The sequence below is a fragment of the Thermobia domestica genome, chromosome 11, assembly GCF_964235325.1.
Source record: "Thermobia domestica chromosome 11, izTheDome1.hap1.1, whole genome shotgun sequence".
NCBI classification, from domain to species: Eukaryota; Metazoa; Arthropoda; class Insecta; order Zygentoma; family Lepismatidae; genus Thermobia; species Thermobia domestica.
The window spans coordinates 178,932,589-178,953,566 of record NC_137464.1 but is presented as its reverse complement, the minus strand read 5'-3'; the positions used below and the strand labels follow the sequence as shown (position 1 = coordinate 178,953,566).

At 35.8% G+C, this 20,978-nt stretch overlaps 1 protein-coding gene across 5 annotated transcripts in view; it reads right to left on the bottom strand.

Moving 5' to 3' along the window:
* The window catches only part of LOC145664584 (AP-4 complex accessory subunit Tepsin-like), an 87,109-nt gene that overhangs the window by 48,498 nt on the left and 17,633 nt on the right, over positions 1–20,978 (bottom strand). For 4 of the 5 annotated variants that reach the window (XM_081731372.1, XM_081731376.1, XM_081731371.1 and 1 more), the window contains exons 3-4: positions 20,839–20,930; positions 8,776–8,937 (exon numbers count right to left, since the gene is read on the bottom strand). In XM_081731372.1, the coding sequence (XP_081587498.1) occupies positions 8,776–8,937; positions 20,839–20,930 (254 nt within the window). The remainder of the gene's footprint in view (positions 1–8,775; positions 8,938–20,838; positions 20,931–20,978) is intronic. The other variant, XM_081731374.1, reaches the window with a different exon arrangement.

The following is a 20,978-nucleotide window of genomic DNA, read 5'->3' as shown; positions in this document are numbered from 1 at the left end:
ATACATAGGTGTTTGTGTTTGGAACTGGTAATTATGAAAATTACCTCTAGGATAAAATTGATTTCTCGACTGGCCTCTAAAATTCCTATAGTTACCACGGAATCGACCTCTAAAATTTCCTCTCTGACTAGAGTTATGATTCTGATTTCCTCTATTTTGTCTGAAAAAATTATTCCCTTTTCCTTGAAAATTCTGTTTTTATTACCATTGTTTTTATTACTACTATTACTGTTATTCTGATCAGATTGTTGCTGACTAATCTGTAAAGTTAATTTCTCTAACTTTTTCTCTAACGACTGCAATTGATCGGAGCTAACTGGACTTTGTGCCTCATTACTTGATTGACTCTGCACTTTCGGTTCACTAGCCTACTGCTTAACTAACTTTTTCTTTTTCTTCCTCTTTTTCTGATTGTTCAGCGCTTTCACCTCTACTTCACTGTCTGACTCGACTTCTGAAGAATCTGCTGTTAATGAAGTTTTCAACTTTGGAAGTACGGACTTTCAAGATTGTTTCGTAACGGAAGTATTACGTTCGCGTTTTTCCCTTCTCTTCACACGAGCTTTATTTTTCTCAAGCTTAACTAAAACACCTAACATTTCTTCTACAGTTGTAAATTCATATACTCCAATACGCTCTAAATAATAAGTTTGTAATGCAGAGGCTATAAGAGCAATCACCCTTTCCTCTGACAACTTGTCATCAAATCTCTGAATCAGCAAAAGCATGTCATACACAAAGTTCGTAACTGGTTCATCAGGTTTTTGTATTCTTTTTCACAATTGATCTTCTATGTCTAAACCTAGTGTAGATCTACCAAATTCCTTAAAAATAAGTGTTTTTAAATTGTCATAAGATTGTGGCTCTTCACTTTGTCTCTGTAAAAATACCCGTAACCTTTTTCTAAATTGCCCTGTAAATGCTAAAGGTAACATTTCCTTTTTCTTAGTTTCGTCCCAACCATTAATCCTACATACATCATCATATTCTTCCATAAATAAACTATATCATCATCACTTTTGACATCGAACCTCGGAATAGGCAACAAATCTCGAGCAATATCAACTTTAACCGATTTGTTTGCCGGAGTTTCTGTATTCGTTCCCTGATTCATTTTGCTGTTTAGCCTAGTATTATATTTATGTGGAAATCTTGTTTGCGTTTGCGCTGACTTTTTCTTTAATTTCACTACATGTAACTGTATGTCATCTAACAATTCTGTTAACTTATCAATGGGCATGAGCAAAATAAGGCAAGGAAAATAATCTTTTAACTTAAATAACTAATATGACATTGTATTCTATGTAATATAACCTTAAATTCCTAAACCACCTTAAATACAACCTTAGCAGTTAAATTCTAAAACGTTTATATATTCTTTGAAATATGATTGCACACTCCCGCGCTTGGTGAAACATTACGATACCGAAATCAATTTGAACAGTGAATTTCAACATACAAAATAGCTTGTAGCACTATCCAAAAGACCGCGCACTCCACCATGCTAAAACCTTAAAAATAGGTTCGCAATCTACCTTAAACGTGATGGGATTTGTGACGTAAAAGGCAGTTAGAAACTTCCGGAGGCATGTCAAACGGAGACCTTTAGTTTGGGTTGCGAACCCCAAACAATTCTCATACATGAAAACTACTGAATGGCCTTAACATCCACCCAGTTCCTCCAAGAAATAATTTAAATTAATGCAAGTCTTGGGGGCGTAGCTAAGAATTAGAAACATGGGAGTAGAAATTCAAAGATAAAATTCGACAACACAGAAATAATTTAGAATAAGAATTTAATGAACTGATCTTGAATAACTGAATAACTACAGAGCATGATATGGACTGGTATGACTTAAAGACTAGAGAAGACAATGCATAATCACTTACTTTTGGTAACGATGATGAGCAGAACCTCTGATGGACAGAATGACGGAGTGACAAAACTAATTGTGAATAATCTGACTCGCAGAGTTTCGACGTCAAAATAGAACTTCTCATACCCGGAAGAGAATCCGGTAGTATTTATATGATTTTTCCGTCATGTCAACATTCTTGCACATTCTTTCTGAGTCTTCCTAGTTCTAGAAGTCATAGCCGGTCATTTGCATTGTAGAAGTCAAGGCACTCTAAATTTTCCATTGGATTATGAATCCTAAAGAATATTCAAACTGCCTCCACTTCATACATTGCCTATTTTATACACATTTTAAAATTCAATTAAATATTTTGTTTCATTACATTGTGGTACACAATAATATATATATATATATATATATATATATATATATATATACTATGTGATCAAAGTATCCGCACACCTGACTGAAAATGATTTTCAAATTCGTGGTGCCCTCCATCGGTATTGCTGGAATTCAATATGGTATTGGCCAACCCTTAGTCTTGGTGACAGCTTCCACTCTTGCAGGCATACCTTCAATCAAGTACTGGAAGATTTCTTGGGGAATGGCAGCCCATTCGTCACGGAGTGCTGAACTGTGGAGAGGTATCGATGTAGGTCGGTGAGGTCTGGCATCAAGTCGGCGTTCCAAAACATCCCAAAGGTGTTATATAGGATTCAAGTGAGGACTCTGTGCAGGCCAGTCCATTACAGGCCTGTGTAACCACTCCGCCACAGGCCTTGCAGTATGAACAGATGCTCGATCGTGTTAAAAGATGCAATCGCCATCCATGAATTGCTCTTCAACAGTGGGAAGCAAGAAGGTGCTTAAAACATCAATGTAGCCCTGCGCTGTAAGAGTGCCACGCAAAACAACAAGGGGTGCAAGCCCCTTCCAAGAAAATCACGACCACACCATAACACCACCACCTCCGAATTTTACTGTTGGCACTACACACGCTGACAGATGACGTTCAGCGGGCATTCGCCATACCCACACCCTGCCATTGGATCGCCACATTGTGTACCGTGATTCGTCACTCCACACAACGTTTTTCCACTGTTCAATCGTCCAATGTTTACGCTCCTTACACCAAGCGAGGCGTCGTTTGGCATTTACCTGTGTGATGTGTGGCTTATGAGCAGCCGCTCGACCATGAAATCCAAGTTTTCTCACCTCACACCTAACTGTCATAATACTTGGAGTGGATCCTGATGCAGTTTGGAATTCCTGTGTGACGGTCTGGATAGACGTCTGCCTATTACACTTTACGACCCTCTTCAACTGTCGGCGGTCTCTGTCAGTCAACAGACGAGGTGTACGAGTGTACGTGTCCCTCAACGTTTCCACTTCACTATCACATCAGACACAGTGGACCTAGGGATGTTTAGGAGTGTGAAAATCACTGACACAAGTGACACCCAATCACTTGACAACGTTCGAAGTCCGTGAGTTCCGCGGAACGCCCCATTCTGCTTTCTCACGATGTCTAATGACTACTGAGGTCGCTGATAATGAGTAAATGCACCTAATATGAAAAACGTGTTTTTGGGGGTGTCCGGATACTTTTGATCACACAGTATACATATATATATATATATATATATATATATATATATATATATATATATATATATATATATATATATATATATAGTGGCCCATTTACCTTGATACCTTCTTGTAACTTTTAAACTAATAGATACAAAACACTGAACCACGCTAATATCGAAAGGGAGACATTGTTTAGCATACTTTGTGATACCACAAGGTTCGGTCGTCCTGATCTCTAGTCATCTTCTAGTGGATAAAGGAATTCGGCAAATATTTCTTCCGCCTGTAAATCAAAAACATGTCCTTTTGTTATTATATAAGGTTCTGTTCTTGACTTAAGATACCTCGAACGACTCATTACAGCATGGCCGTACACTTGCCGAATCACGTCAAGCATCTCTGTGGCGGATTTGCGCAGTTTCACACAGAATTTCACGTTCGCTCGTTGTTTTAACTAACTGTCCATGATGAAATCGCTGACGTGGTAACGCACATGGTCAAATTAGCACCAGCTGCACAGCTCTGATGTACACAGGATGATGTCTCTTGGCATATTGACTTAAGAAGGTTGGTGCCCCCTGTGCTTGTGCGTGCAGACTTGCGCTGCCATATTTTGGTAAGTTACAGAACTAGTCTCGAAACTTTTAGATACAACCTCGTACGGAAAATTTTGGCTATGTTCTAATAGGAAAGTAGAGATACACTGTGTCGCCAAAAATGCTAAGATGAATTCCAATTATTATCAAATATGCTAAAGCGAATTCCAATTATTATCAAACTAACGTTCTGAAACAAATTTATTGCTACGACATTTCTCATCTGTATGGGATAGAGAGAAGTTCAGTATGACTTCATCAACAGAAGGCATATCTCTCATTCGATGGTTCTCTTTCTTTAATATACGGCACAAAAAAACTGGTATCCGTGCCATTCCCCTTTATCTACATTCCAGTAAAATCCCCAGGTACATCACCGATGAGCTATTGTGCCTTTGGTTCCTCTCAAGACGCGAGCCATGGCACAGCGAAAACCCCGCGCTATTGACAGCATATGGAAAGTCTGAAGAGGAATGTTTGTGACTGCATGCCAGCACCCTCCAATGGAAATTTCGATACCGGGCAATAGCCATAAGGTAGGGTCACTAAATCGAACATTATCGGTGGTGGTGTTATGGAATTTCCTGAGGTAAGTGTATCTCGTAACTGTCACTATAGATCAGAAACAACCTCCATGTCAATACAGAAATGTACTAAATCCATATTAAATTACATTTACTTTTAACTTTATTTAATTTTATTTTGCCTCTTTCTTGTATGTAATACGTATATTTCTTTTATATATATTTAGTTCATAATTTTATCTTCAATTAAAAAACGTTACATAAAAGTACAATAAAATAAAAATTACCAAGTGTTAGTATAATCTCGTGAAAATTAGACAAGAGTTCATTAGCAGGATAATAATGCTTAAAAATTGTCAAAAATTTTATCTTCCTTTGTTTTCGCACTCCTCCATTATATCTATTATTTGTTTACGTTTTACTGGACTAGTAACAAAGACAGAAAATCTTTTTCCATTTTTCTCTCAATTTTTAATTGTTGATGTAAAATTATTAACATGTAAGGTTGCACTACTTTACATTCCATCTAACGTGACAAAGATCAAAACAAGTCTCTCCTTCAGCCTACCTGGAACATAAACTCACATTTCAATTTTTAATTTACAATTGAGAAGATATATATTTAACAACTTTTAAATGTTTAAAAGAATTTTTCGTATTATTTACTTTATAAAAATATTTTACTTTACTTCCTAAACTTGTTTATCATTCTAAATTTTAGTGATGAACCAACTCAATTTTAATCCTTATAAATAGACCTCGAACTCCGCTGTTTTGCATAGCGTGCACATTTCTTGGAACTAACTAATAGCGTTATGGAAGGTATTCCTGTGTAGAATAATATTACTTTAAGAGTGCAGCCTGCGCTCAGATTTTTACAGTTAATAGCCAAGGATGTGTGCATTCTGGTGCAATACGTGACGGAAATATACATTAAGAAAAATCGCAAGTTTTAGAAACAGTTTCTCAATTTGGCATGAAGATTAACATGTTCCGTGTTTTATCATTACACTTACAATCAATCAACCAATGAGTTGCGTTTGTATTTTACTTATTTGATTTTTGGTATTTTTGTTATTTTTACTGCCCATTGTAAATAATCAGAACTGCCTTGGATTTCAGTGCTAGGAATGTTCGAGACCTGGACCAATGATAGAAACAAACTTTTCAGACAACGAAGATTGCACTGTCAACTGGCTGACCAGTTTGTTGGTATATCTAGAAGGATAGCAACCAAGTTACTGAAGCAGTGTAAGTTACAGAGAGAATGCATAAGTAAGGAACTGTGGCCGATATCGCTATATTAATCATGCGAGATATTTGAACATTCTTAGTAGATTGCATAACAACTTCTCTTATTGCATTTCTGATAGGCCTATTTCATTCATAATAACAATCCGCCGTCATCTGCGAGCCGCAGGATTAATGGTACGTCGCCCTGCCAGAAACCCTTAATTTCTCCAACAAATCATATAGTACGAGTGGATTGGTCCAAAGTATACTGTAAATGGATAATTCAGCAATTGTTATAGGTGGTATGGACTGATGGGAGCAAGTATAATCTGTTTAGCATAGACAGGGTAAGTAGATTAGGCGACGCAATCACGAACAGTTTCATTCAAGATATCAAATTCCAATGATGAAGCATGGAGTAAGATCAGCAATTTATGCAGATCAAGAGCAGGGGTAGAGTAGGGAACCTTTCTTGCTTTAAAGGGCACGTTGGCAATGCCCGTTTTTCAAGAAGGCCGTTTATAGCAGTTTTGAATAGACGTAGGTTTTTGTGGTTATTTTACAATTATAAGTTACCTTAAAAATGTACATGAAAATGTATTAAGCTATATTCTATAATGTTATACTATTTCATATATATATACCTTCAAAATTATATTTCTCATATATTTCGTATTTTTTATGTAATTTACCATTTTTCACAACAGGCCCAGAATACCACATTTTATGTTTCCCAAGTTCGTAGGTTTCCCATCCCTGGTGTAGGGCCTTTCTCTGCCAAGAGTATGGGCCCGCTCTACAGAACTGAGGATACGATACATCGTGAAGTTTAAGCAGAAATTCTTAAAACCTTTATGCTGTCGTTTGCATTTGGATTCGCATTTCAGTATGATAACAATCCGAAACACAAAGCAGCTGGGGTTCACAACTGGATCAGGCGTCAACACATTGAAGTTTTGGATTAGCCAACCATCGAACCTCGCTAAAATTAAGCTCTTGCGGGGATGAACTGGAAAAGTATGATAAACAAAAGAAATCGGTTTATGGTAGAAAAAAATCAAGAATTGAAGGAAGACTGAAAGAACATTTCTCAGTCGACAGACAAAGTTCTCACTGCAATGTCTAATCGTTTCCGGGCTGTTACCAAAGTCAAAGAATATGCTACGAGGTACTGAGTGTCAAAAATCTTGTACAAATCTTTTCTCCATTTTTGACAACTCGGAACTTGTTAATATTCCTTGAATAGCTTCCATGAGTTCTGTGGATATTTGTAAAATCTAATAAAATTTGCTCTTTGAATTCCATAAATGACTCAACTTACAAAATATAAAAATTTCATAAAAATTCGTTGACGATATATGCACGAAGTAAATTCAAAAGTCTGTAATTACTTCAAAACATCAGTATCTTCAAAGTAATTCCTTGGGCAACGATGCACTTCGACCGGCATTGGTAGATTCTGGACGAAAAGCTGGAAATTATCCTTTGCAACCTCCTGTGATGTACTTTTGCTTAATTCTAATGTCTATAAAATTCGCTTCAACCGGAGAAAAAAGTTAAAAATTGCAGAGGACTAATTCGAGTGAATAACCACAGATGTTCGAAAAAAAAAAAAAAAAAAAACTGCGACCAGTAGAACTGAAGTGGAGGCACACGGCACAGGAAGTAAACACGGTCATAAAGATTTCATTGTTAACTTCGTCAACTCAAAAGAAATTACGACAAATGGACTCTCGCACACGACGTAAAATATCTCCATCTCCTCCTTTACTGGTCTAATCTAATGAATTTCGAATGAACAATGTTTTGAGGATCAAAGAAAACCTCGAGCATGACTCTCTCTTCGTTGTGATTCTACCGGTTTTTAGATGGTGAAATGAAATGAAATCTTTAACGTCCCACGGTTATGCCGGTTAGGCTAAAGGAGACGGTGATAATGAGAAATGAGTGAAATGATGGTATGAAGAAAGTGGAAGGAAGCGGGAGAACCCCGAGAAAACCCATGAGCACGGTGTTTGTCCACCACAAAGTCCACACGACGCGAGCTGGGATCGAACCAGGGACACCAAGCACCGGAGGTGAACGCTCTACTACTGAGCCACCGCGCCCCCCTTTTTAAATAGTGATTCCAATGTTGAAAGAAGTCCGATTGGATTGGATATCAAACAAGTACACCAAATTTTACCACCCGCGATTTTCTCTTTAAGAAAGATCACTATTTAATTTTTCTGATTAACTTGTCCGATACTCATCTATTTCTCCCTTTTTTCGCACGTTAATGGACAATCTGTTTACACACGCGGTGAATGTTAAAATCCTCAAATCAAAAATGTGATGGGACATAGCCACTGAAAAACTGACTTTTATTACCTATATACTGAGTGGTCTAACAATACTTGCAAACATATTGCGACACACGATTAATGTTTTCCCTCCGCCTTGCAGACACAGACGACCAAATTATCGATGATAGATTCTCGGCTCTCTTTACAACGCCGATGTCACTTGAATATGTCGTCATTGTAGGGACACTGCACAGTTCTTACATTAAGAATGACTCTGAAGGCATTTTTCCCCAGATGCTAACAAACTTCAATGTTTACGTACTGCTGTTAAAAGTACACATTCCCTGTTTCGTAGCAATAATATGACTAGTAATAAAAGAACGTGTCTGCGCTCGCACTTACTTCGCTCATCACGGGAGAAACTATAATAATTATGAAGGAGAGGGATGGTAAAATACATTCAGTCATCGATTATTTAACTACAGGCTTGTATTTCAGTGAGTGTATGCAGTCTCCGAATTTATGGATTTTGCCTTGTCGATTATTTATCCCGTCGATTTTACAATTTGATTAAAACTAGTACGTCGACTATATTGTCATTGAATCCAAGAAATCTTGTAGCAGTTAGGAACAATTAAACTATAAAATATAAAATCCAAATAAAGTTTTTAAAATAATTTACCTTTGCAGTCTTCCTGACATGTTCATAAACAGCTGTTCCAGTCAATGGGTCAGGTGGACCGGCACACGACAGAGCATTTTTAATAGGGCCATCATTCTCTCTCAAGCACCAACGTATGTTGACGTGCCCATGTTTCACCAAATGGAGCAAAACCTTAAGCACCTTTAAATTCACACAATAATTCGGAATTAACTTCGTATTTAAATTCATATAAATCGATTACAAAACTCATCTACTTCTACTTATAAATATTTCTTATATACTGTATATATTCTAATGTTTTTACGTCTTGTAATAGGAAGTCTCGGTTGAACTCATGAAGTACGTAAATTTTACTTTTTTTTTTTTCAAGTCTCACAATAATATGTGGAATAGTGCCGCCGCCAATAACATGCTAATGTAAGAGATGTGCCTGAACTGACAATAGACCTAACCCAACTTGAGTTCTACATGAAAATCTGTAATTCAATGTACATCTCTAAACATTTCACAAACTACTCATTTTAATTAGTAATCATTAAATGCATTTCACTTAATATTGATTTTGTTTCAGTGTTTGTCATTGTTCATTTGCTGGGGTGTTTAAGAAATACCTTAATCATTTTAGCCTAAATATTATCTTCTTTCTTGATTTATTATAATTCCTTGTTAATTCATTTCATTCTACACTAATTACAATTTCCTTTAATCTTCGGTTACTGTGGGAAACACTTAACTTTGGCCTCATACATATATTAATTTTCCTTAGGCATTAATTGCTATCTTAATTTTTCTGGCTTTGTATATAATTTGGTGAATCAGTAATTTCCTTTCCTGTGCCCTCGATTTATGAATAATATATAATTAGTTAATTTACTTGCTCCTATTCCTATACGAAATATTTTTAACAGAAATAAAAGATAATCTTACATGGCATATATAGTTTTATGACACATTTTTGCCCTATGCCAGTATAAAAAGGAGAAAAAGAATTAATTAATAAAAGTAATAGAATAAAGAATTAAAACGTGGAAAAGAATAATAAAATAAATATTATAAATAATGAAAGATATTTATTATAAGAAAGTTTGAAAATATTACTTGGGCTAGTATATTGTGTACATATGTCTTCTCATATATTCATGTTATGCATTTTGAATCGATTCCCGGTCAAGTAAGTTTGTGGTGGACAACATCATGTCCGTGAGTTTTTCCGTGAGGGTGTTCCCATTTTCTCCCACTATCTCATTCCACAATTGTTCCATCATCATTCACTTGCCGTAATCATCCGCCACCCTTAGCCTAAAACGGGCATAGTCGTGAGATGTTAAACTGAAAGATTTCATTTCATTTCGTGACTTTACGCTTTTGGTGGGATGATAGGTTGACTAAACATGTTTTCCTACGAGGCTTAATACTTTTAATTTTTGTACAAAGTTTAACCAATATGTTGGTACAAAGTAATGATCTGAACATTGTATATCCGGGGACGCCATTTAACGGGCTTTTTTCCTGGAAGAGGAATGACCTTTCTCTATTTCGTGTGGGTTAGCAATCACGAACTTCAATAGTGTTCATGAAGGGGTCAATGCGGCCACAATCCTTTCCTAAACGACTTTTATTTTTTTAGGAGAGGACGTCATAAACTATGATTTTTACGAAATCAGAAAAAATGTACATTAATTTCTCGATCTAATATAGACAGCGACTGGTATTATGTATATACTTAAAAGATTCCTGAAGAGTATACTAAGATCATGTTTTCTTCTATACTTTTTTAATAAAGTAATTGAGAAAGTAGGAAAAAAGAAACGTTGTATACTTGCCTCGAAAATGGTAAAATTTTATTCTAAATTCTTACGAGATACTTTTTTTTGTTGTTTTCATTTCGACTTACAAATTTAGAGAGTAGTTTTTCTTCCCCTGAGTTTTATAGTTTTTTCCGGATTTGGAAACCATGCAAAAGACACCACACTTCTAAATTTATTCCTTAATTTCATATTTAAATTTGAATTTTTTGCAGTAATTTTCTTTAGATCAGCATGCTTTATTATTAACCGATTAATGTTTAATAGGGATATTAGGAACGAGTCTATCGTCCCCGTCACGAAGATCACCATGGCTTAAAACCTTACTCATGAATGAGCAATCAATTTCGAAGTCCCAACGAGATACAGACACCAGGAGTACAGTTTTTCTACTATTTTGGGAAACAAATAAAAAAAAGAACGAGGCAAAGATCTTCGATTCCTTTAACAATGTGCTGTCTATCCGTCGAGCTCCTTAATTTCCCTCGATAATTGTGCAAGATGATTGTAGCGTGATGGTTTTTCGTATTTTACCGTTGATCAAAAATGTTCAACTTCTTTTTGGGCCATGGTTAAACATTTGCGGAATCGTACGACCCGTAATCTGGCCCTTTTAGGCAGAGTTATATCAGGAACAAGAAAGGAGACCTAGAAAGCAAGATACAGATTCCTGTAATGCGAAAGACAGAGAAGATTTTACGTAATATAGTTTTAAAAACGAAGGAGTTTCGTTAAATATATGTAAACTAACATCGAACACAACGAAGACCGAACTCGCTACAACAAAAAATGTTTTACAAATCTCAAATCTTGATATACTCTGAATAAGCAACACGTGAACAAGAAGCAGTTGCTATTCAGCGACCCAGATGATTTTACTCAAAGTTTGCAACGACGCAGTATGTGAGTATTGTAAGAAAGAAATGTCACCTTCACCAAGAACTCTTCCTCGAAATATGTACCTGAAGACATCCGGAACTATAATTTCTTCACTCTATCAGAACATTTCGTCGTCTATTACACAGTATGGGGTGTTTCACATAAATTTGGATCTTAGCCTAGGGTCTGTCCATAAGAGCTGTAGAAAAATTGCCGATGACAGCAGATCTCTTCAGAACCTGTTAGATGGTGAATAAACAAAAAAAAAAAAAAAAAAAATCGAAGGTAACACTTCCGCAACCAGGGCCTTCATTGTGAAATTCAATATTCAAGATGGCACCCGTGCGCCAAGTACCAAATTATATTTAAACTGGAATATCTTCTCATAGAAACAAGCTAGAAACTTCATTCTTGTATCAAATTAAACATAATGGATAGTAGAAGTAAGATAACTGGGTATATTGTTTACATGTTACCGCAATATTTACAAATAACGGTCATTTGGGCCAAAAATCAGTGTTTCTCGCTTCTTGTTTTTCTTTTCATAACAAATAACTATGAAACTATTACAAATATGAGAACTCAACCCAAAATAATTGAAGGAGCATAATCTTAGCTTTCTATCGTTACCAAGGGCGCCGATCCTGGGGAGGCCGGGGGGCCCAGACCCCCCAAGGCTCATGTGGGCCCCTCCAGGGGGGGGGCAAAATGGTAAGTTGAAGTCGGTTTTCCTATTTTTTATGTCATTCATTTTCCCCTTCTACTAATGCGTATCTCCCTTTAGCAGATCTATTTTATTGATAAACCTGACCTGAAATTATTGTGTTACAGTACGTAAATATGTAAATTACATCACGCATAATACTCTTCCTCTGGTTAAAGGAGCTAATTCGTGCATTGTTTCTGTTGTTTTTGGAGTTTCGCGCGTAAAAGGATAAAGACCATTTAAAAAGCAAAGGAAAGAAAGAATGAATGAAAAAAAACATTTAAAAAGCAAAGGAAAGAAAGAATGAATGCAAAAGACCATTAAAAAAGCAAAGAAAAAGGAAAGAATGAATGAATGAAAAAAGAAAAATGGAAACATAATATTCTGTTGGTTAAGGATCATTCATGTTTTGTTATAATTTAAGAAAAGAAAAGATATACAAGAACAATAAGCGACAAAAAAAAAAAAAAAAAAAAAAAACCTCACAAAAGTAGTTATTAAATATATCCGTCAAACTTCTGTTTCGATTTAAATCTCTAAATTCCTATTCTAAAAATTGTAAATGAACCAAATGTTGTTGCTAAAATATTTGACGAAATCGCGCTGAATTGGCAACGCTGTTTAAAAAAGAAGAAAAAACTATATTTGTTCAATAAATCGGTGGCGCGGCGCAAGAGTGAGTAATTGTTGGTAGAGTAGTTGTGTGATTATAAACAATAGATTCGCCTTCTGACTCGTTTGGATTACTCGAAGTCGAAGAAATCAACGACTGTGAAATGCAAGATGTTCAATCATCACTTTAGAAGTTCAACTTCTAACAGAAAATACACTGCTATCAGAACATACACTGTGATTGTGAAGAAGTTATAAAAAAATATCTGTAAAGCGATGGAGAAAAGGAAGCAGAAAACGTTATACAACTATTTCATGAAGAAGACAAAACATGTAAGTACATAATACCAAGGGCGCAGATCCTGGGGGGCCGAGGGGGCCCAGGTCCCCCAAAGCTCATGTGGAACACCTACTGTATTTGTGAATATACAATATTTGGCATAATTTGAGTGCAACTTGTCTTAATATATATATACACACCTTCTGCATCTGAATGGGCCCCCCACCAAAATTTACAGAGAAATCGGCGTCCTTGATCGTTACTAATATTTTTAGTACATCTTAAAAAATGACGGAGTTAATTAAGTTTAAGTGGCACAGGATGTAGCGTTTTTTGGACTGTTTAACAAATTACCGGAAAAACACTCACTACGCGAAAAACTTTCGGAGCTATTACTTTTCAACAAATTAAAACAGTCCATTCATTTTATCGGTAAATTAAAGGTAATAGGTTGTTGTGTCGCGGGAAATGAAATAATAATGTTATTGCATTTGTCAAGTATTATTATTTACATGTTTGTTCATATAATATGTAGCTCATGTAATTATTATACTGTTTTATTTTGCAGACTCTGATATGGTCAGTGGAATAATAAAAATTCATAGTTGGCACTCATATCTTAAACAACGACTACAGAAAACCCGTTTGGCATCTCCCTATCCCGGGACTCCCTTTCTTCTGTATCTATGTTGGATATACATACCTGCATCATTTGCCAGAATCGTGACAAATCTTCCAGTAAGACAATGTCGTATTTCCGAGGGAGAGAAGTTATTATAGCTGCGGCTCAAATTCGCAAGGGTGATGTGAAAAGACTTAAGGATTTTCAACCAGGTGCAGAATTTGTGTATCATTGTAATAACGCGTTACAAGTTATATACAAACAAGAATGTATTGTTACGAAAGAAAAGGGTAAGAGAACGTAGTAAACTGCAGAACTGGATCAAAGTTCAATAAAATATCAATCTGAGCCAACACAAAGGAAAATGTGAATAGATATTCCAGCCCGACAATCACCATCTTCAAACAAGACACAAAGAAATATTTTATGTGTAGTATGTGGGAAAGAGAAGCACAACGGAAATAAACAAAAGTGTAGAATGTGTGAATCAAATCGTGCAACTACATTTTTATCAGCAACCATGTTCTTTAAAGATGACGTGTTTACTACAAAAAAGTGACTTGGAGGATAAATTTTCTGTTTTCGGTGCAGATATATATTATCATAAGGCCTGTCTTGAGTACTATCTTCTAAAGTTCAATAAATGTTCTCAGAAATCAGATGGCGTAATTACCGAGTCTAAGAAAACTAATAAAAGTGAAGTGTTCAATAAAGTGGTGCCAATAATCAAGAAACTATTGGATGAGGGTTGTGGATTGACATTGTCGGAAATTCGCGACTTGATTAATGGAAACAGTGAACTGACTTTTAATGAAGTTTAAATGAAGTTAAACTTTATATCTTAAAAGTTTTCGGAGAAAAAGTAAGGTTTTCGAAGCCTTCGGAAAGAAATAAACCGATTTTAGTTTTCAGTTCATTACTTAGTGCCGAAGAAGTAGCCGACAAACTGAGATCGATTAACATACTTAAGAGTGCAGCGAAAGAAGTACGAACGGCTCTCCTTCACACAGATTTTGGTATTGAAGAAGAATTTGAGGACAGTCAGCAACTTCGTAAGTCCTGGTCAACCACTTGAATTCCTCAACCTATTTTGGATTTCCTAGCGGAAGTGCTACAAGTGGACAAGCTGAACATCATATCTGCGGGCGCAAGCCAAGATCTACGTATCACTGATGAAGACAGTGAAAATGATATTGAAGAATTTCCAGACCAACAAAATCTAAATTCGCAGAATGTATTGAAGTCAATCTTCCAGATTTTATTCTACAATGTACATCGTGGTAGGAAAGCAACCCCCATGCATTTGATGGCGGCACATTCAATTCATGAGAAATGGAAAAGGAGGTAACTGATCTCAACTATGAACAAATTAGATGTGTCAGTTGACTATATAGAAATCATACAAGCACGAAACAACCTTACACAATATACACTTAAGACATTCCTCCACCTTATCTCTTCCAAGTCACTTTCAGGGTGATAGTTTCACGATAGAAGCTACGGTCAATTTCGACCATGAAGAAGCTATTCTGTCAGGAATCCATTGGAGCTACGATACAGTCATGGTGCTTTTCCAGGAGGTGCCAACAAAAGTGCCATCGAAACCGAAATTGTCTGAAGTCGGTATTAGCAAGACCTCCAGTCATCTTCGATCCTTGCTTCCATCTCAGGAATTGAAGAAATACCAAAGGAAGGTACAACCTATATCGATTCAAAACACACTGACAATTTCTCCTGAATTGTATGATTTGGACATCGATAATCTGCGTCAGAAGGAGTTAACTCAAGACATAATGCACTTTGCGTACGAGCTAGAAACTAAAGAATCCGCTCTAATGTGGAGTGCTGTGAATACCGTGATAACGGATTCAAATGTTCCCAAGAAACAAGTTGGCTTTCTTCCAGTACTGCCGTATCCAGTAACGGAATATGATAGTGTATACACAGCAATGAAAAACTTCCAGAGCCTACTTGTACACTTAAACTATTCTTCAATGCCAGTAGAATGTGACGAAGGGGTGTATCACATTGCTGCCGAAATTAAACTTACGAGCAATGAATTTCCAAACATTGTCCTCATGCTAGCATCATTCCACATGACAAAAGTCCTTCTGGCCTGCATAGGAAAGTATATATATATCTGGTAGTGGTTTGGAGTCTCTTTTCATAGAAAATTCTGTTTTTGAGTCCAAAGTGAGGGAGAGTATTCTAAAGGGAACCAACTATGTTAGGGCAGTAAGAGGCATGTTTATGATTGCAGATGTTGTGTTTATGCTAAAGTGGAAGGCTTTCCTGGAAGAAGAAGGTGACGTCTGTCATCCAGCAGTTCGTTGACACTATGACTATTATGAAAGAAAGGCAAGTTGAACATGCTTCCTATCAGTTTATGGAATTGATCAGTAATTCAGAAGAAATATCGAAGGCGTTGCAGAGGTTTTCAGAGAAACTCAGCTCAATTTCAGAGCAGTGCCGCTACACTTGAACAGTTTCTACATCTAGTATTTCTGCTGAGAAGCCTTATAAGAGCTGACCGAGAAGGAGGCTGGCCGCTGCATCTATATACTGTACAGCAGTTGTTTCTCGTATTCATGGCATTCAATAGAATTAATTACCCGCGATAGGCGTACCTCTACCTTGAGCAAATGAAGAATTTGGAGACTCAACACCCAGAAATAAATGCTCAGTTCATGAATGGTCACTTCGTAATCAGAAGAACGAACAATGTATTTAGCGTCGTTGGAGCTGATATGCACTTGAACAGACTATAAATAGATCAAGGAAATCATCGGGAGGAATTGTGGGTCAGACGCGCAGAAAGAACTATATTACGGAATGGGAACTGTCATACCATGAAGTTCTTTCAATATGCCAAACCTTCAGTCAGATTCTTGGTATATCACAAACTGACTATGACTTGCAAATTCATCGTGAGTTCCTTGGCAATGTAGGTGACGAAGTTCGTAACTCTATTAACAAAATGTTAGAATTTATGGAGCGCAGAGAAAACCCGTACAAGGTACACAGTCCTGTGAAGTTGCACCATTTCATGTCGAATGAAGTTGTACTAGATTCTGATGCAGACGAAATCCTGAATTGCCTGACACGTGGCCATGAAGCTTATGTGGCATTCCGAAACGAGCGTTTTTTGTACAAAACAACTCCGTTGTCGAAGACTTTCAGACGAAAACTTTCACAATTCCGTCAAGAAAATAAAGTAATGTCATCTTCCACTTTTTCCAAGATGTCACCTGTCAAATCGCTGGCTTCTGTGCAAAGACTGGTAAACATTGCTAAGGAGAGAGGGTTACTGTTAGATGATATATTGCGATATGACCTGTGCCACTCCACCACATTGCTGGACAATTTGGGTGCAACCACCAAGCCAAACAAATCAGAACTAATGTCTACTTCGCAGAAATTGTTGGAACCGTCTGAGTACATCTTCGAAAAGCATTCATCAATGAATACAGCAACTATTGTTGATGTTATGAACCAACTTCGCAAAATCCGAGTAAAATGCTTACAAACATTTGCTGATCTATTTTATGTATTCTTCAGGAGCTGCGGCAGTGTTTGCAGCACCCGCGAGGATTTTGTGTTTGATAGCTATCTAACCACCTCAGTGAAAAATGTGGAAAGACAGCGAAGGGTAACCGCCTCACCTATGCTAGTAACAAATCTGTCACCTACCACATCTCTACCGGTACAAATGGACAGATTTTGGGCTTCCTCGGGAAACAAAATTGAAATTCAAGATGTCTTAAAAGACTACCTCTGCAAAAAAGCAAAATCTATTCCCTTTCAAATGTAACTGAGTGGATTACTACTTGAAAATGGTAAAATTCCTGCTATATCTGTCACTGCTTCTTCAAATGTTCCAAAATTACACGAAGAGTTAAAAAGGCCAATAAAAGAAGCAGATTTAAGAATAATTCTTCACATCGAGCATTGTGTCAGGAAAAATATTCAACGTATTGTAGTGATTTCCAATGACACAGATGTTCTTGTGTATCTGCTATTATTTCTCAACCTTTGAAATCCAAGGATTGGCAGAACTATGGATGAGAAAATCCGCATCAGAAATTATTCCTATCCACATACTTTCTAAAAAAGCAGGTCCTCTTAGTGAAGTCATTATTGCCACCCATTATCTTACAGGCTCCGATGTCACAAATAAAATAGGTACAAAATCAGCACCTATTAAAGCAAATCCTGTTAAATTGCTTTAAAACTTCGGAAAACAGAGGTCTTAAGAGCCGAAAGACTTTGAGAATGCAGAAAAGTACCTTGTTCAAGTTATCAAATGTGGGAGTTCTTCGAAATCATTTGACGAACTTCGAAAAGAACAGATTACGCACTCAAAAACGGCCAATTTGTTAACTATTCCGCCCACAAGCTCTTCCGTTAGAAGTCACTTGCAAAGGTCATTCTCCATGGAACACACTTGTTTAACTGTGCTTGAAGGAAATGCCCCTCTCAATCCTTTAGAGTATGGCTGGCAGCTAGACGAAGACAACTCACTAGTTCCTAGTGCAACACTCAACTGTTTGCCAGGACATGTTATAAGTGTATGTGGATGTAAAAGTTTCGGAACAAGAAGGTGTAAGTGTCGAAAACGTGATGTAGACTGTGTTTCACACTGCAAATGTACTTGTTCGTGTGTGGATACGTCCTTAAGTTCATAGCAAAAGAATGTGATGTAAACAAATTGAGAACGTAGAACAATGGACCGTAGCATTCCATATTAAAATACGTAAAATAAATACCAAGGAAGTGATTGGAAATATTACACAATAGTATAATTGTTTTCCCTGTTTTCCATAGGTGATTAACTACAAAATACATTTTAGCATTTGCAAATTACTTCATTATTGTTACTTTTAGGTATATAGAAATGTTCACACCCTTTTACTAGTTTGAGAATTTATTTTTTGTCTGTAATTATACTTTGTATTCCAAAATAAATTATAAAAAGTAATTACATTAAGATTAATTTCTAGAAAATTATCTCTTCTTATTTTAATAACTTTAAGGTGTTGAGTGTGAGTAGTTTAGTAGTTTTACTTTATCCTGTAATTTCTCAATTTACAAGAAATATACAAATATTGCTCAAGCACTAGCTAAAATATTTGGAAAATTCTAAATATTATTCTGAGTATTTATGTTCAGTGTCAGTAATTTTACATTATATTCTGAAAAGAAATATGTAAATATTCTCTAAAGCACACCTAAATTCATACGTTTGTAAAAACTGAAACTTTAAAAAAAGAAAAAAAAACTTGCGTTAAATATTACTAGCTCTCACAACAATGCATCATGTTATCATCAAATCAAAGTAAATTCTCATGAGATCAGAGTCAGCAAAATAAAACAGTATAAAAATTATATGAGCTGCATATTATATGAAAAAAACATTTAAATAATAATACTTGACAAATGCAATAACATTATTATTTCATTTCCCGCGACACAGCAACCTATTACCTTTAATTTACCGATAAAATGAATGGACTGTTTTAATTTGTTGAAAAGTAATAGCTCCGAAAGTTTTCGCGTAGTGAGTGTTTTTCCGGTAAGTTGTTAAACAGTCCAAAAAACGCTACACCCTGTGCCACTTAAACTTAATTAACTCCATCATTATTTAAGATGTACTAAAGATATTAGTAACGATAGAAAGTTACAATTATACTCCTTTAATTATTTTGGCTTGCGTTTTCATATTTGTAATAGTTTCATAGTTATTTGTTATGAAATGAAAAACAAAACACGATAAAAACTGATTTTTGGCCCAAATGACCGTTATTTTTAAATATTGCGGTAACATGTAAACAATATACCCAGTTTTCTTACTTCTACTATCCATTATCTTTAATTTGATACAAGAACGATGTTTCTAGCTTGTTTCTGTGAGAAGATATTCCAGTTTAAATATAATTTGGCTTGGCGCACGGGCGCCATCTTGAATATTGAATTTCATAATGAAGGCCCGGTTGCGGAAGTGTTACCTTCAATTTTTTTTTTTATTGTTTATTCACTATCTAACAGGTTCTGAAGAGATCTGCTGTCATCGGCAATTTTTCTACAGCTCTTATGGACAGGGCCTGGATTATCTAGTAAGGCGTAAAACTCGAGTTGAATACAGCTATAGATTGACGATACAGTTATCTGGAAGAAATTAAATCTTACCACTCCAAAGGATAGGAGGACGTGGGTGATTATGATAATTAATGTTTGCAATCTCAGATAAAAAAAAGAAGAAGAAGAAAGAACTGCAGAACTGCACTAAGATAACTGATCTGGTTTCGTGAAAAAACGAGTGATGTTCCTGTCGATTATCATGGGACAATGAATGCAGAAATTTATGAAGGTTGTTTGAAGACTTCAAATTCACTGCAAGTTATTTGGAAGTATGCTTGATAACGCTTGCAGCCCGTGGTAGAGTTTTCATATTACCGAGACAATATGTGACATCTTTTCTTACCCATATATCAGTAAACTTGATTACATTTACGCCGAAAGGTATATGTTACTGAAGCAAAGTTGCTCGACATTATAATACTATCCCCAAAAAATTTAATATGATTTGATGAATGAAGCACAGTTATAGGGAAAGCCTATCAGGAAGAAATCTAGATTTGTCCTCGCAATTTTCTATTTAGAAAACTATTCACTTTTCGTTGTGTGTGTGTAATCAGAATTTTCATAGTTAATCCGAAAACTAACACGTTAACTATTCGTAACCCGAAAACTTTAAGTATTAAACCAAATAGGACACATATAACACTAAATACTTTTATTTACTTCGAATTGGCAATCAGTACTTGGGGATCTTTATCATAAACATTACCATTAATAAAATAAACAATATATACAAACACTGAAAATTCTAACGAGTTTACTAGAAAACTAACACATTCATATCTTTCTAGTAACGAAAACATCGAAAGCTATTTTCTTTCTCTCTATTTTGATATAGCATAATCTAATATCCTCAGGAGTTATTCAAGATTCTGGGCAACTTATCATATATGTATATATGTATATATATATATATATATATATATATATATATATATATATATATATATATATATATATATATATATCTTAAACGTGCTATATTATTCATTATTTTTCGGGTTTCAAATTAAATAACTGAAGAAATTGAAAACCTTACCTTTAATTTTATAGCTAAAGAAGGTCTTTCCAGTCTCTGCAACAAAAACGTGGTCAACTCTTGACAATGAGGTGGAGACTCGTAGCTAACATCTAGTACAAAGTTAAGGCTTAAAATCATAAACAAAATTTTATTCTACC